At 62.9% G+C, this 14,810-nt stretch overlaps 1 protein-coding gene across 17 annotated transcripts in view; it reads right to left on the bottom strand.

The window, feature by feature from the left end:
* STIM1 (stromal interaction molecule 1) overlaps window positions 1–14,810 on the bottom strand; it is an 82,923-nt gene that overhangs the window by 6,899 nt on the left and 61,214 nt on the right. For 6 of the 17 annotated variants that reach the window (XM_054003894.1, XM_054003887.1, XM_054003912.1 and 3 more), the window contains 2 exons: window positions 13,998–14,388; window positions 2,294–4,952 (listed from right to left, as the gene is read on the bottom strand). In XM_054003894.1, coding sequence (XP_053859869.1) covers window positions 4,403–4,952; window positions 13,998–14,388 — 941 coding nt within the window. In that variant the 3' untranslated portion in view covers window positions 2,294–4,402. Of the gene's footprint in view, window positions 1–29; window positions 42–2,293; window positions 4,953–11,585; window positions 11,605–13,997; window positions 14,389–14,810 lie in introns of those variants that run through there. The other 11 variants (XM_054003966.1, XM_054003974.1, XM_054003979.1 and 8 more) reach the window with 7 other exon arrangements.

Raw genomic sequence — 14,810 nt, 5'->3', positions numbered from 1 at the left:
TCTGCAGCACTGCCGAGCTCTGAGCACGATCCAGCCCCGAACTCCGGCAGCCGCGCTCGGGGCGCCCCGGGAAGCAGGAGCTGTGGCCCTGGGGAGCCCAGGCTGGCAGGAGAGCATCTCCTGCCTGTGACTGCAGCCTGCGAGGTGCCCCTTCCCCGCGCTGGCACAGCCAAATGTGGCACCACGCTGGAAATGTTGGGCTTTGCTCCAGCACAGGACAATGAACCATCGGCAGGGCAGCTGCCCCCGGGCTGAGGCTGACCCTGAGAGGCTCAGAGAGACATCCCAGGGCTCAAAGGAGCCGGAAATTCCCTTTTTTATTGCCTGTGGATGGGCCTCTGTCCCTTCCCAGGTGAGGGCACTGGCTCCACTCAGATTCCAAGCCGGGTACCACTGGGGGTTCCTCAGCCCCCAGGTGGTTGGGAAGGTGCCCAATGCACCAGGTGAGCCTGGTCCTGCTCAGAGCCAGCCCAGAGAGCCCTCCCCTCAAGGATGGGACACAGGGAATGTTTGGAGCCGACCAGGAGATGGGAATAAGGCCGGGGTGCTGCCTCTGTTTTATTGGAAAAGGGCCTACAGAAGGAAAATGATCCCAAATGGCATCTTGGTCTGGCTGGAGCCCGAGCTGCACCCACAGATGTTGGCCCTGAAGTTCTTCTCCTCTGAGTTCTGCCCACCCTGCTCTGAAGGCAGGAGCAGGTGGAGCAGCTGGCTCGTTGCCCAGGGGGCTGCAGGGGAAAGGAAAGCCTCGCTGCTGCCCAGGACAGCTCCCACGGCAGGGCCAGAGCCCTGGCACCACTTCTGAGCCCTGCCCAGGAGCCCTGGGCCCTGCTCCCGCAGGGAAATGGGACATTGTCCCTGCCAGCAGGGCTGGGGACAGAGCCACTGCCAGCGCCAAGGGCAGGGACACAGCAGTGCCACCGCCCCAGGGGTGTCCTGAGCCCTGCCCGGGTGTCCTGACCCCTGCCCGGGTGTCCTGAGCCCTGTCCATGTGTCCTGAGCCTTACCCAGGGTGTCCTGAGCCCTGCCCGGGGTGTCCTGAGCCCTGCCCGGGTGTCCTGAGCCCTGTCCACGTGTCCTGAGCCCTGCCCGGGGTGTCCTGAGCCCCACCCAGGGTGTCCTGAGCCTTACCCGGGGTGTCCTGAGCCCTGTCCATGTGTCCTGACCCCTGCCTGGGTGTCCAGAGCCCTGTCCACATGTCCTGAGCCCTGTCCGGCGCTGCCAGAGCCCGCTGGAGATTCCCTGGATGCCCGCGCGGAGGCAGCCGGCCCTAATGAGCGCTAATGAGCGCTAATGAGCGCCAGGCTAACGAGGACCCCCCCCCCAGGGGCTGCGGGGTTTGAATGAGGCCGAAGGCTGTGCGGGAGCTTCGCCCCCGGGAGGGCTCGGGAAGGCGGATTTGTGCCCTGGAAAATGTGATTTCAGCGGCAGAGGGGCTGCGGGCAGCGGCAGAAAGTTCCCGAACACGGCAGAAAGAGTTCCCAGACACGGCAGAAAGTTCCCAGACACGGCAGAAAGTTCCCAGACACGGCAGAGGGGCTGCGGGCAGCGGCAGCTCCCCCGAGCAGGGCAGTGCCGAGACAGGGAGTGCAGATGGAGATGTCAGAGCACCGGAGAGGAACAGCCTGGAGAAAAGGAGACCCAGGGCTGACCTCAGCACTCTCACAGCTCCTGAGAGGTGGCTGTGCCCAGCTGGGCTTGGGCTCCTTCTCCAGGAACTGACAGAACCAGAGCACACAGCCTCGAGCTGCACCAAGGGAAACACAGGCTGGGTATCAGGGAAAAGTTTTTTACAGAAAGGTGATAAAGTTGTGGAGTGGCTGCCCGGGGAGGTGGTGCAGTCACCATCCCTGGGTGTGTTTAACAAAGCCTGGATGTGGCACTGGGTGCCAGGGCTGAGCTGAGGTGTTGGGGCTGGGCTGGACTCGATGCTCTTGGAGGTCTCTTCCAACCCAGGGATTCTGTGAATTCTGTGACCCGCTGCCCACGGAGCTGTCCCGTCTCCTGGAGCAGTTTGGGGGTGGCTGCCTGTCCCTGTCCCGGCTGCCAGCAGTGTCCCCACGGCAGTGGCAGTGCCAGGATGTCCCTGGGGTGGATCCACTGTCCCTGTGGAGCCGTGATCCAGTTCCCACGGCAGAGGACGATGGCAGGGCCCTGGTGCAGGGGGCAGCCGTGGTGTCCCTCTGTCCCCACCGACCTGGCCAGGAACACATCCCCAGCAGGCAGCAGTGCCCCGACCCCACTGTGCTGGAAGCCTGGGAAGGGCTGCAAGAAGAGAGCAGCAGCCAGGGGCTCGTAAAATAGACTACATGCTTTATTGGATTGAAAAGTTTTATGAAATGACAAAAAAAACAAAAAACAAAAACCACCTTAAATCAAGAGTTGGCAGATGCGTCAACAGTTTGCCGTTTGGTGGATCCCCAACCCCTTCTCCAGAAGCATCCACAGGTCTCTGCCACCACCAGCAGCTCCGGCCCCGACCCCGACCCCGCTGGCCCCACTCCCGTGGGGCCCTGCCCGTGACAGCGGGGTGCCCACGGGTTGGGGTGCCCACAAATCGGGGTACCCACAGAATTGGGGTGGCCACAGAATTGGGGTAGCCACGGAATTGGGGTAGCCACGGAATTGGGGTGCCCATTAATCGGGGTGCCCACGAATCAGGGTGCCCACGGATTGGGGTGCCCACGAATCGGGGTGCCCATGAATTGGGGTGCCCAGGCAGCAGCCCCGGTTGTGGGGCCGAGCGCGTCCCCCCGTCCCCAGGGAAATGCAGGCACTTAAAAGTCATTGAGAGGAATTTTTCACTTATCCCAAAGCAACAGTGGAATTGTTTAACTCCCACCTACGGAACAAAAAAACACCTTTGTAGCCCTTCCTGAATTGTCAAGACACAAATATATTACTCTGGCATAAAGCAAGGCCCCAGGGGCTCTCGGCATCCGGCCCGGCCTCCTCTTCCTCCTCCTCCCCCCATCGTGCATCCTCCTCTGCCTCGGCAGCAGCCCCCCGCCCACCCCCAGGGACGTGTGGGATGGTGGTCTGGGGATGGAGGGGTGGTGAGGACAGGGACCCTGGGCTGGGAGGGGGTTTGGGGGCTCCCCTGGCAGCCCCGGGGCTGGGGGATGCTCCTGGAGGAGCTGGGAGAGGGGGGCAAGGCCGAGCCCCGGGGATGGGGCAGGGCTCATCCCTCGGGACGGGCTCGGCCCCCGCAGGGAGCGGGACTCAGCCACAGCTGCTGCCCTCAGTGGGGACCCCCTGAGTGGCCGGGCTGTGCCGGGGACAGCCCGAGGTGAGCAGCAGGATGTGACCCCCAATGTGCTGAGGGAGGACGGGAGAGCCCCTGGGAGCGGCTCGGGACGGACTGAGCCCCGGGTCAGGCTGGCACAGCCAGGGACACCCCGGCGTGTGGCCTCAGGGCAAGGGGGACACCGACACTGCCCCAGTGAGCCTCCTGCGGGGGCACAGAGCCCCCAGCCCCGGCCTGCCCCAGGGGAGGACTCTGTCATGGTCCTGCCAGCCAGGCACAGCCTGTCCCCTGCCCTGGAGAGCCCCGCTGTGGCCTGGTCCCTCCCTCTGGCCCTGCCCGGCCTGGACAGGGGACACGGGGACAGAGGAGGAGCCCTGCTCCCGGGAGCCCTCTCCTCTCCTCTCCGTGTGGATGTGGCGGCCGGACCTGGCTCTGCACCAGCACCCCTCGGGATGGTGCTTCCCTCGCTGTCCCTGTCAGCGGGCTCCTTCCTCAGCCAAGGGCAGGGCACTCGGAGGAGTGCGGGGCGCTGCGGAGGGTGCCCGGGGGCTCCGCGTGTCCCGTCCCTCCCCAGCCGGGGCAGCGCCGTCCCCTCGGGGAGCGCACAAGTACCGGCAAGGGCAGAGCCCTGCCTGCTCCTGCTCTCGCGGGGATCCCCTTCCCAGGGCCGCGGTGGAAAAGTGACTCGGGGAAATGAGGGAGAACCGCTGCGACCGGAGTCACCCCGGGGGGAGCGCGGAGCGGCCGGCGCCGCCCCGACCCTCCCTCAGCCTGTGCAAAAGTTGGAGGAGGCAGGAAAACAAATTAATAACAACAATAAAAAAATAAAACAAAATTAAAAAAAAAAAAATAAAATAAAACCACATTGAAACCAAACCCAAAGGCCGCGTGGCTGAGCAGAGCAGGAGTAACTGGAAGCCATGCACAGCAAAGCCGGGACCGCAGCGGTCGGAGGGAGGCCAGGGGCTCTTCTCGCGGGGAGCCGGCGGCGTCGCGCTTCTTCGTCTCGGAGATGAGGAAATAAATAAGTTTAAATAGCTCCTCCCGTGCCGGCGCTGGGGTGACTCGGGGTGCGGAGGGTGCCGGGGCCGCGCTGCGTTCCCGGTGCACGGCCGGCCCCGGGCCCGGCGGGACGCGTCCGGGGGTGTCCCCCCCCTACTTCTTGGGCTTCTTGAAGATCTTTAGGGGGAACTTTTTCTTGCTCTGGCCGAGGTCAACCTCGTCGCCCGTCAGGCTGCTGTCCTCGTCCCCCGGGCTCTTCTTGGCGGCCAGCTGCGGGATGCGGGTGTTCCTGGCGCCGCTGGGCCGGCAGTCAGAGATGGGGGAGGGGGTGTCGGGGTCGGTGGAGCTGGGGCTGTGCGACCGGGACGAATCCGAGTGGCTGGGCTTGCCGGCCGTCGGGTGGCTGATCTCCCCCAGGCTGGAGGACTTCTCCATGCCGTGGTTCACCATCATCATCTTCTTCATCACCATGGGGCTCTCGGGCAGCCGCTCCTGCAAAGCCGCCAGGGCGGAGGGCTCCCCGTGCCGGCTGCCGCCGTTGGGGGTGGGCGCGCCGGGGCCCGGGGGCCCGGGGACAGCCTCCTCCATGGACCTGGTCAGCAGCGTGGGCCGGGCAGCCAGCAGCTTGGGCGCCGAGCTGGGGATACGCTGGTGGTCGCTCAGGTGCGGGATGGAGGAGTCGGAGTCGCAGCGAGTTAAATCTCTGCGGTGGAGAGCGCGGAGACAGACAGGGGTCAGCGCCGGCCCGGCCCGGCCCGGCCCGCACACACGGACGGCAGCAGCGGCTGAGGGGGCGAGGGGACCCCAGAGACCCCGGGAGAGGCTGGCGGTGAGCCCCTGCCCACCCCCGGCTCTGCCCCTCTCTGTGCCCCCAGCGTCAGGGATGCCCGGCCGGGGACTCACCCCGAGCTGCTCGAGGGAGCGAGGACAGGGAACCGGGACAGAGGCTCATCCCTCCCCATGGATCCAGGGACATCCCTCATTCTGGGATGGGATCTGCTCCTCCCCATGGATCCCAGGGGATCCCTCATTCTGGGATGGGATCTGCTCCTCCCCATGGATCCCAGGGGATCCCTCGTTCCAGGATGGGATCCGTCCCTTCCCATGGATCCCAGGGGATCCCTCATTCTGGGATAGGATCTGTCCCTCCCCATGGATCCCAGGGGGATCCTTCATTCTGGGATGGGATCCATTTCTCCCCATGGATCCAGGGAGATCCCTCATTCTGGGATGGGATCTGCTCCTCCCCATGGATCCCAGGGGATCCCTCGTTCCAGGATGGGATCTGCTCCTCCCCATGGATCCCAGGTGATCCCTCGTTCCAGGATGGGATCCATTCCTCCCCATGGATCCCAGGGGATCCCTCATTCTGGGATGGGATCCGTGCCTCCCCATGGATCCCAGGGAATTCCTCATTCTGGGATGGGATCTGCTCCTCCCCATGGATCCCAGGGGATCCCTCATTCTGGGATGGGATCTGCTCCTCCCCATGGATCCAGGGAGATCCCTCATTCTGGGATGGGATCCATTCCTCCCCATGGATCCCGGGGGATCCTTCATTCTGGGATGGGATCAATTCCTCCCCATGGATCCAGTGAGATCCCTCATTCCGGGATGGGATCTGCTCCTCCCCATGGATCCCAGGGGATCCCTCATTCCGGGATGGGATCTGCTCCTCCCCATGGATCCCAGGGGATCCCTCGTTCCAGGATGGGATCTGCTCCTCCCCATGGATCCCAGGGGATCCCTCGTTCCAGGATGGGATCTGCTCCTCCCCATGGATCCCAGGGGATCCCTCGTTCCAGGATGGGATCTGCTCCTCCCCATGGATCCCAGGGGATCCCTCGTTCCAGGATGGGATCTGCTCCTCCCCATGGTCCCAGGGGATCCCTCGTTCCAGGATGGGATCTGCTCCTCCCCATGGATCCCGGGGGATTCCTCATTCTGGGATGGGATCTGCTCCTCCCCATGGATCCCAGGGGATCCCTCACTCTGGGATGGGATCTGCTCCTCCCCATGGATCCTGGGGGATCCTTCATTCTGGGATGGGATCCGTCCCTCCCCATGGATCCCTCATTCCGGGATGGGATCCGTACCTCCCCATGGATCCCAGGGGATCCCTCACTCTGGGATGGGATCTGCTCCTCTCCATGGATCCCAGGGGATCCCTCATTCCGGGATGGGATCCGTACCTCCCCAAGGATCCCAGGGGATTCCTCATTCTGGGATGGGATCTGTCCCTCCCCATGGATCCTGGGGGATCCCTCACTTCGGGATGGGATCCGTGCCTCCCCATGGATCCCGGGGGGACCCGAGAGCGCTGCCAGCTCGCCCCAAGCCCGGTGTCCCCCCGGGTTCCCTGGAGGGTCCCTCAGCCCTCGCCACGTCCGTGTGTGCGCCCGCGCCCCCCGAACCCCCCGCCCCTGCCCCTGCCCGGCTCAGCCGGGGCCAGCCTCTCATCCCCGCGCAGGAATCAGAGCCTGGCGTCCCCACACGAAGCCATGCCCAGCCCCGCCGCTGCACGTGGTTTGTGCCCAGCCTGTGCCTACCGGTGACGGCCAACGCGGCTCCCTGGAGCGCGGGAGGCAGGAGGACGAGGGAAATGACAAGTCACAGCTCGCTCCTCCCGGCTGGATGGCTGCTGGCCCCCCTCCCCCGGGCTCCGGGGCTCCCCAGGGATGCCACAGCGAGGCAGAGGCTGCCCGGGCAGCGGGATGGGGTGAGAGAGGGGCCCCGGCCCTGCCCCACGCACAGCGGGATGGGAGGCAGATGGAAAGGACAGGAGCGAGGGGAAGAGAAGCAAAAGGGGTGAGAAGAGATGGGAGGTGCTGACCTGTTCCTCGCCCTGGAGCCCCCCTGATCTCTGCTCCTGGCACAGACCCCTGCACATGGCTCACCAAACCTGCCTGGCGCTGCACGGAGCCCCCAGATCATCTGCTACGGTACCACCACCACCATCAGCCTGGAGGCAGCTGAAGAGACCGGCCAGACAAGGGAAAACCTCCTCAAGAGAGCTGGAGATGTCCAGGCAGAACTGCAGAGATGTTCAGGAATCCCACACTGGTTTGGGCTGGAAGGGACCCTAAATCCCACCCAGTGCCACCCCTGCCATGGCAGGGACACGTCCCACTGTGCCAGGCTGCTCCAGCCCCAGTGTCCAACCTGGCCTTGGGCACTGCCAGGGATCCAGGGCAGCCCCAGCTGCTCTGGGCACCCTGTGCCAGGGCCTGCCCACCCTCACAGGGAGGAAATTTTTCCTAATATCTGCTCTAAACCTGTAATTTTTCACTTTGAGGCCATTCCCTGTGTCCTCTCCCTCGTCCCCTGGAAATTGTCTCTCTCCAGCTTTCCTGGGGCTCCTCCAGGCCCTGCAAGGCCACCCTGAGCTCAGCCCAAAGCTTCTCCTGTGCAGGTGAACAATGCCAGCTGTGCCAGCCTTTCCTCCCAGCAGAGCTGCTCCAGCCCTCTGCTCATCCTGGAGCCTCCTCTGGGCTCTCTGCAGCAGCTCCAGCTCCTCCCTGGGCTGGGACAGGGCTGGGGCAGCTCTGCAGGTGGGCTCTCACCTGAGCAGGGCACAGGGGCACAATCCCCATCCCTTTCCTGCTGCCCACACTGTGGGATCAGCCCAGGGCACAGGGATTCCAGGTCCCAGTGCTCGTGGCCAGGGCCTGTGGAGCTTCTCCCAGCAATGCCCAGCTCCTTCTCCCCAGGGCTGCTCCCAGTCCCTTCTCCCCAGGCTGTGTTTGTGCTGGCATTGCCCCCAGCCTGAGGGGCCTTGCTGAGCAGCTCCTGCTGAGCTGCCCGAGGCTGGCACGGTGCCAGCTCTCCAGCCTGTCCAGGTGCCTCTGGATGCCCCATCCCTTCCTGCAGAGTGTGCCCACAGCTCCGTGTCACTGCCAGGGCGTGAGGCTGCCCTGGATCCGTGTCCCTGTCACCAACAAAGACATTTCCCAGCGCCGGTCCCAGTCCTGCCCTCTGAGGAAGGCACTCCTCACTGCTCTCCATGAAATGATGGCACACGCTGGAGTTCTGGCTGTCCTGGCATGGGGAGCTTGGGCAGGCCCAGAACATTCTCCTCGTTCTGGAACAAGAGCATTTCTTTAACAGAACTCACGGAGTAAAGCCGGGCCCTCGTTGAGCAGCTCCAGGAACACACAGAGGAAAAGGGGATCCTGTGGGTGGCTGGCATTCAGCCCTGGATCTCCCGGGGGAGCCCAGCTGTGCAGAACACCTCAGCTCTCCTCTTCCCCAGCAGCACAGAGCCCTGGGCACTGCTGGCATGGTCCTTGTCCTCTCATGGAGCCCAGCCCGGCGGTGTCCGAGTGCCACATCCCGGCTGAGCCGCCGGGAGAACGGAACAATCCAGTGGTGTGAAACCCCAGGATATTCTGAGTGAGCAGCTGGAGCCCCTCCGAGGGACACAACTGCCACGGTCACACGTGTGGAGGCACCGAGCTCCCAGGGCCACCAGCGGATACTGCAGAAGGTCACGGGCATGGCTGGTGGCCCACGGCTGTCACTGGGGTCACTGGGGAACAGCAGCAGCCATGGAACACGGTGGGGCTGAACTCAGGGTGTTGGAGCCAACTCCAAAACGTGGACACAGCCACACCCCTGGGCTGGGACACCTCGGGATGCTGCCAGTGCCCGCAGATGGAATGTCACTGCCATCGCAGCCTCCAGCTCCCTCAAGGAATTCAGGAATCTCCTGCCCTTCCCAAATGTTTCTCACTCAGGGCTTACCACACCTGCAAAGGGGAATTCCTGCCTGGACACTCCTCTCCCAGGGAAGGTGGCAGAAGCCCCCACCTGCACATGCTGGGCCCTTGCTGAGATGCCACCAGGGTAGAACACCCACTTCCAGAGGTTTATTTCCTCCACAAACCCCTGGGAAGTGCCCCCTTTCCAGGAGAACAAAGCAGACTTTGGCTGCAGGGGTCGGCACCAGCCCAAGGCCGGGAGTGGCCGGCGCTGGGTCCCAGCAGAGCTGGAGAAGGAGCGAGGCTGTGGGGCAGAACCTTGGCACGGGAACGGTGCTGGTCAGAGCCAGGGTCAGGGCCAGGTAGGATCAGATCCTGGCAGGAATGCAGTGTCCACTCTGGACTCGGGTCGTGGAGGAGGTGGGAGAGCCCCGAGGGACCCCGCGTGCCCTGGCTGGGGATGGGGGCAGAGCAACACCTGCTGCCTGCACAGTCAGTGTCCCAGCTCCACCAAAGAATCTTCTTTCCCAGGAAATCCAACCCATCCCTTCTGGCTGCCACAATCCCACAGGAGAGATCCGGCTGAGGGTCGGTGATATAAACCCTTTCAAACAGCAAGAGGGCAGCAAATACAGGAGAAAATGGATTTTTTTCCAACTGAGGAGACTTCAAGGATGTGTGAAGAGCGTGAGTGTTCCTTGCTGGGCTCCAGAGAGCTGCTCCCTCTCCCGCAAGCCTGGCAGGTTTCAATCCAGCAGGGACCAAAGCAGTCCTGCAGTGCTGGCAGCGTGTGCAGAAAATGACGACAGCAGACGGAGAGCCGTGCCCTGCTCCAGGAGGATTTTCTGCCCGAGAGCAGACGCTGGGAACCCGATCCCAGGACAGCTGGTCCCACAGCGCGGGAGCTGGGCAGGGCCTCGCTGACACCTCCTGGGACCGCTCCTGCTGCAGCACGGGGTCCGTGTCCCCACTCCTGCTGTGGCTGTTCTTTGGGGTCCTCGGCCCTGCAGTGGATGCACCACATGGGCTCCACCTCCCTGGAGCCCCAGGTCACCCCTCGGGGCTCATCCGGGGGGACTGAAGGAGCTGATGCCCAAGAGCGCACAACTCCCAAATATTCCTGCTCTGCTCATGCACAATCTCTCCAGCTGTAAGTCAGGAATATATTCCTGAAGGACACAGGGAAGAGCTGGTGACAGCAGCACCACCAGAGCAGCAGCAGTGCCCACCCTGCTGTGCCAGGCTCCGGGGACATCCTGGCACACAGGAGACACCCAGCACGCCAGGGACAATCCAAGGGACACCTGGCACAGAGACCTCCTGCATTCCTACTGGGGCTGATTTCGGGAGCTGAACGCCAATGGCCAGGAACTTCTGGGGTTTTCTTCAGCCCCAAATGAGCCTTTTCCTGGTGGATCCCACAAGGAAGTGCGCAACAGCGGGGACAGGATTCCTGGGATCACACGGGCTGGGTCAGAGGCAGCAAGAGGAGTGGACACTCCTGAGTCCATGCCAGGACAAGAGGAAGGAAAGAGCATTCCCAGGATACTGCCATCATCCCAGATGAGGCTCAGCCTAGGCCTGGCCTATATCCCACTGATTTCCATGAGGATCATGCTCCTGAACTGTTCTGGCACATTTTCAAGAGGAAAAGCTATCCCAGGACAGGCTGGCCTTGATGGGATCCCGGGAAGGGATCAGAGGAAGTGTTTCTGCAGAGCAGCAGGAGCCCCTGACAGCTCATCCCTCCTGGAAACCACAGAGCAGCAACTGGACAGGAAATACCTGGGAGCCCGAGCCTTCCTCCATGCCAGCAGTGCTCCCTGCTCTTTTCCATGGATCCAGGCACGCCAGCAGCTCCACAGAGCGACCCTGCCAGCACTCAGCTGCCTAAGGCAGGATGGATCTGCTTCCTCCTGGCTCCCTCCCACCCCACCAGGATCCACCCGAGCTGGGAGGGAGGGCGAGGAGATGGGGATGGTGAACAGAAGAAGCAGAGAGCAAAGCATGGAATAAGGAAAGCCTGGAGTACAGGAAGCCTGGGAGTGGAGGAGGCGCAGGGGAGGAGCAGGAGGAGGATGGAGAACCAACACCTATTTTTCCCCAGCCCTGCAGCCCATGAGGGATTCCTCTGGGTGTTCCCACTGGGCTCCAGCCCGGCATGGCCCAGGAGCTGCCCTGGGTGTGCTCCAGCAGCCACAGAGCCCTGGCTGCCTCACCCTCTGTGTCTGGCTCTCGGAGCACCCTCGGCTGCCGGGCTCCGTGCACGTGGCACCAGGGACCAAGGCTTTTCTTAAGGCAAAGTCCCAAATTTGCTGTGGGGCTGAGCTTGGCGCAGCCTCAAATGAAGACCCAACAGCAGCTTCCTCCCTTCCACCCTGCAAGAGCTGTGAATTACTCATTTCCCTGGACTCCTGACTCTCTCCCTTCCCTGAGCTTTGGCTGCCGCCTCCCTTCCCGGCTGGAGAAGGGCCTGGGCACGGGCATTTGGTGCTACACTCCCATCTCCATCGGTTTTACCCACCCGAGGCAGGCACTGGCAGCAGAAACCTCTGTGCACACACAGCCCCTCCAGCCCCTCTCCCCCCGGGGACCCCCCGATCCCGCAGCCGCCTCCGGCCCGGAACCGCTCTGACCTTATTGGCGCCGGATCCTCTGAAGCCAATTGCAAAAGAGAAGCAGAGAGTGAGGAGTTGAGGGAGTGGCTCCCTGCCAGGATAACCCCGGCAGGACTCCGGAGACAGCGATCCCCAGCCTCGCTCGGGGGCAGCTCCTTGGAGATGTTTCTCCTGCGAGCCCTGCCCAGCCTTGGCTCTGCTGGATGGGGGAGAGGCTCCAGCAGCCCCCGCCACCAGGGTGGCACACTCCTCCTCCCAAGGGAGCCAGGACTCTCTGGGGTTCTGCTCTGGTCCTTGGAGTGACTCCCTGGAAGGCCTTTCTGAGGCTCCCCACTGTCCTGCCTGCCTCCCCGGGAGGCTGAGGGGTGTAAGGAAAGGCCTCCAGGACCGGGGATGTCAAGGAGGAGCAGCAATCCACGGGCCCGGCAGCGGCGCTTTTAGCAGGGTCTGCTAGTGATGCAGCTGGATGAAACAATTATCAGCACACCACACAGCCACGTCTTTGGGCACCCAGCTCTTCATTTCTGCTGCTGGGCTGAGCAGGGGTGATGGGGCAGGGGAGCTGCCTGCTGTGGTGCATCGGGGGAGGTTCTGACTCCACCATTCCCCTGCACCGGCCGGGCTTTGCCACGGGAGCAGGGGCAGGACTGTCCTGCTGGCACCCAGTGGTGACCAGCTGGGCTCTGACCAGGGCAGGCCCCACTCGTTCCCTCCTAACGACCTCTGCCACTGTCCCCTTCTCTCCCTGGGCTCCCCGCACTGGATCCCGTCTCCCTCTGCCACTCTCGGGGGGCTGCAGGGATCAGGCTTTGTCCCGGGCAGGAACTCCATGTGCCACGGGCCTCAGTGGGAATAATCACATTTAAACAGCTGCTTTGGACACAGGACATGAGCCCCAGGCTGCCAGGATGAGCCCTCCCTCCTGCAGAGGGAGGGAGGCAATGGAAGCAGGGACCAGCAGCATTCCCAGCTTTCACCAGTCAAACTGGGACAGCTGCAATTGAGCTCCCACTGGTAGGAATTAATTAATTACACTGCTTCTCATCATCCCCAACCAACCATTACGGAATTAACTGAGATGCTGCTCTTTAATTCTCCACTGTGGAGCAGGTGCAGGAATTTCCCCCTCGGTATTCCAGACTCCAGAATGTGCCTGGGGCTGCTCAGCTTGGAGACACACGGGGCAGGGAGGGGGTGCAACATCCAAACCAGAGACTGTGAACAAGGCCAGGAGAGATCCCAGCACCTGAGGTAAGGGGGCAATGGGACAACGTGCTGCGATGGGTGAAGATGTGGTGACTGGGAATGTTTCCCTGCCTGGAGAAATGATGGTGGAAGGACATTTCCCCTCTCCTCTGCCTCCCCTAGAGACTTGCAGCCTTCTCCCAGCAGTCTGCTCCCCAGTACTGAGCATCAGCAGACTGGTTTTAATTTTGCCATGGAGAAAGCATGGAACAGAAACGGAATGACCTGGCAAGGACAGGATTCCCTGGTCCATCACAGCCTTCCCACTGCCTGCATCGAGTGCCTGGCACACCTGAGGCCACGAGCACACATCCCAGGGGGATCCCACGGGGACACAACACCTTGGGACTGGCTGCACCCCCGACGCCGTGGGATGAGGACAGCTGGGATGTCACTCGGGTGAAAGCCACCCCAGGAGCCTGATGCTGTGCTTGGGACACACAACATTCCTGTCGGGCTGTCAGGGCCCCCTTGGAGCACCAGGCAGGATTCCTGCTCCTCCCTGTCAGCAGCCCCGTGAGCTGGGACAGCTCTGGGATCGAGGGATGGAGGATAAGCAGTCCCCAGGATGTGCCAGCTCTCCAAAGAGCCAGCTGAAAGGGACCAAGATAAAGTCAACAAAAGCAGCTCCAAGTCCCTCCTCAGACATTCCTTAGCCAAAACACCCCCGTTCCTCATCCCTACCAGACCAGAGGCGGAGTCACTCCAGAACACATTCCTGAACTGCCACTCCAGCACCTCTGAAAACAATCCCAAATTTCTCCAACTGCTACCTCGTGGTCCCCACCCATCATGTTCCCTTTGCAATTCACTCGTGAGGACCCCAAGGAGGTCCAGGCTTCAAATCAGCCAGGTTTGGTGATCAGTTCTGTTACCTCCTCACATCCCCTTGTTTAGGGAATACCGAGCACCTGGGAATTCTCATTTGCTCAGCTGCAGTAAAACAACACCAGAGCACCTTGGGAATGCCCCCACTGAGCTCGTGGGCGTGGGGATGGCCCACGGAATCCTCCTTAGAGGCTCCAGCGGCTCGGGAGAGCAGCGGAAGGAACGAAAGCGGATAAATCGTGGAACAAAGGCCCAAAAGAAAAGGGCAGAAGGAACGTGAGAGAAAGAGCACCCCAGCAAGCATCAGCTCTGAGGCACGGCAGGCAGGAGGCAGCTAGAAAAGAAACAGCAATATACCCAAAGCTCCCAGTGCGACAGCGAACTCCAGAGGTGACATCAGGAGGGGGCAGGTCGGGGATGGAATCCATCTGGAGGAAATAAGAGGTGGTGTGATGGTAATAGATAGGGTGGACATGGCAAGCAGGAGCAGGTGCGGTGGTGGTGGATGAGGAGCAGGAGGTGGAGGAGGTGGAGGCAGGCGATGGGCTGGAGCCGGGCAGGTCGGAGCTGAAGGACTGTCCGGAGCTGAGGCTGTGCATTCGGCGCAGGGACACTCGGCCCGCCCGCAGCGGGGCCACGGGGCCCGCCTCGGGCTGCCCCGGCACGAGACTCTCTACCAACCTCTGCGATCCGTGGCCGTGCTGCGGCTCCACCAGGCGCTGCCGGACTGTGCTGGGCAAGGCCGGAGCTGCAACGACACACGGGGCAGAGTGAGGGCACGGCCCGGCCCGCGGAGCTCTGCCAGGAGAGAGTGACCGGCCCGCGGAGCTCCGCCAGCGCTGGCACCAGCGCAGCAGCACCACCCCACTGCCACCATCCCACTGGCACCAGCACAGCAGCACCACCCCACTGCCACCATCCCTGTCCCACTGGCACCAGCACAGCAGCACCACCCCACTGGCACCATCCCTGTCCCACTGCCACCATCCCTGTCCCACTGGCACCAGCACAGCAGCACCACCCCACTGCCACCATCCCACTGGCACCAGCACAGCAGCACCACCCCACTGCCACCATCCCACTGGCACCATCCCTGTCCCACTGGCACCATCCCAGTGGCACCACCCCACTGCCACCATCCCACTGGCACCATCCCTGTCCCACTGGCAC

Source organism: Vidua macroura, chromosome 2, assembly GCF_024509145.1.
Source record: "Vidua macroura isolate BioBank_ID:100142 chromosome 2, ASM2450914v1, whole genome shotgun sequence".
NCBI classification, from domain to species: domain Eukaryota; kingdom Metazoa; phylum Chordata; class Aves; order Passeriformes; family Viduidae; genus Vidua; species Vidua macroura.
Note: the sequence above shows the minus strand (reverse complement) of the source record. Positions and strands in the feature narration are given on the sequence as shown.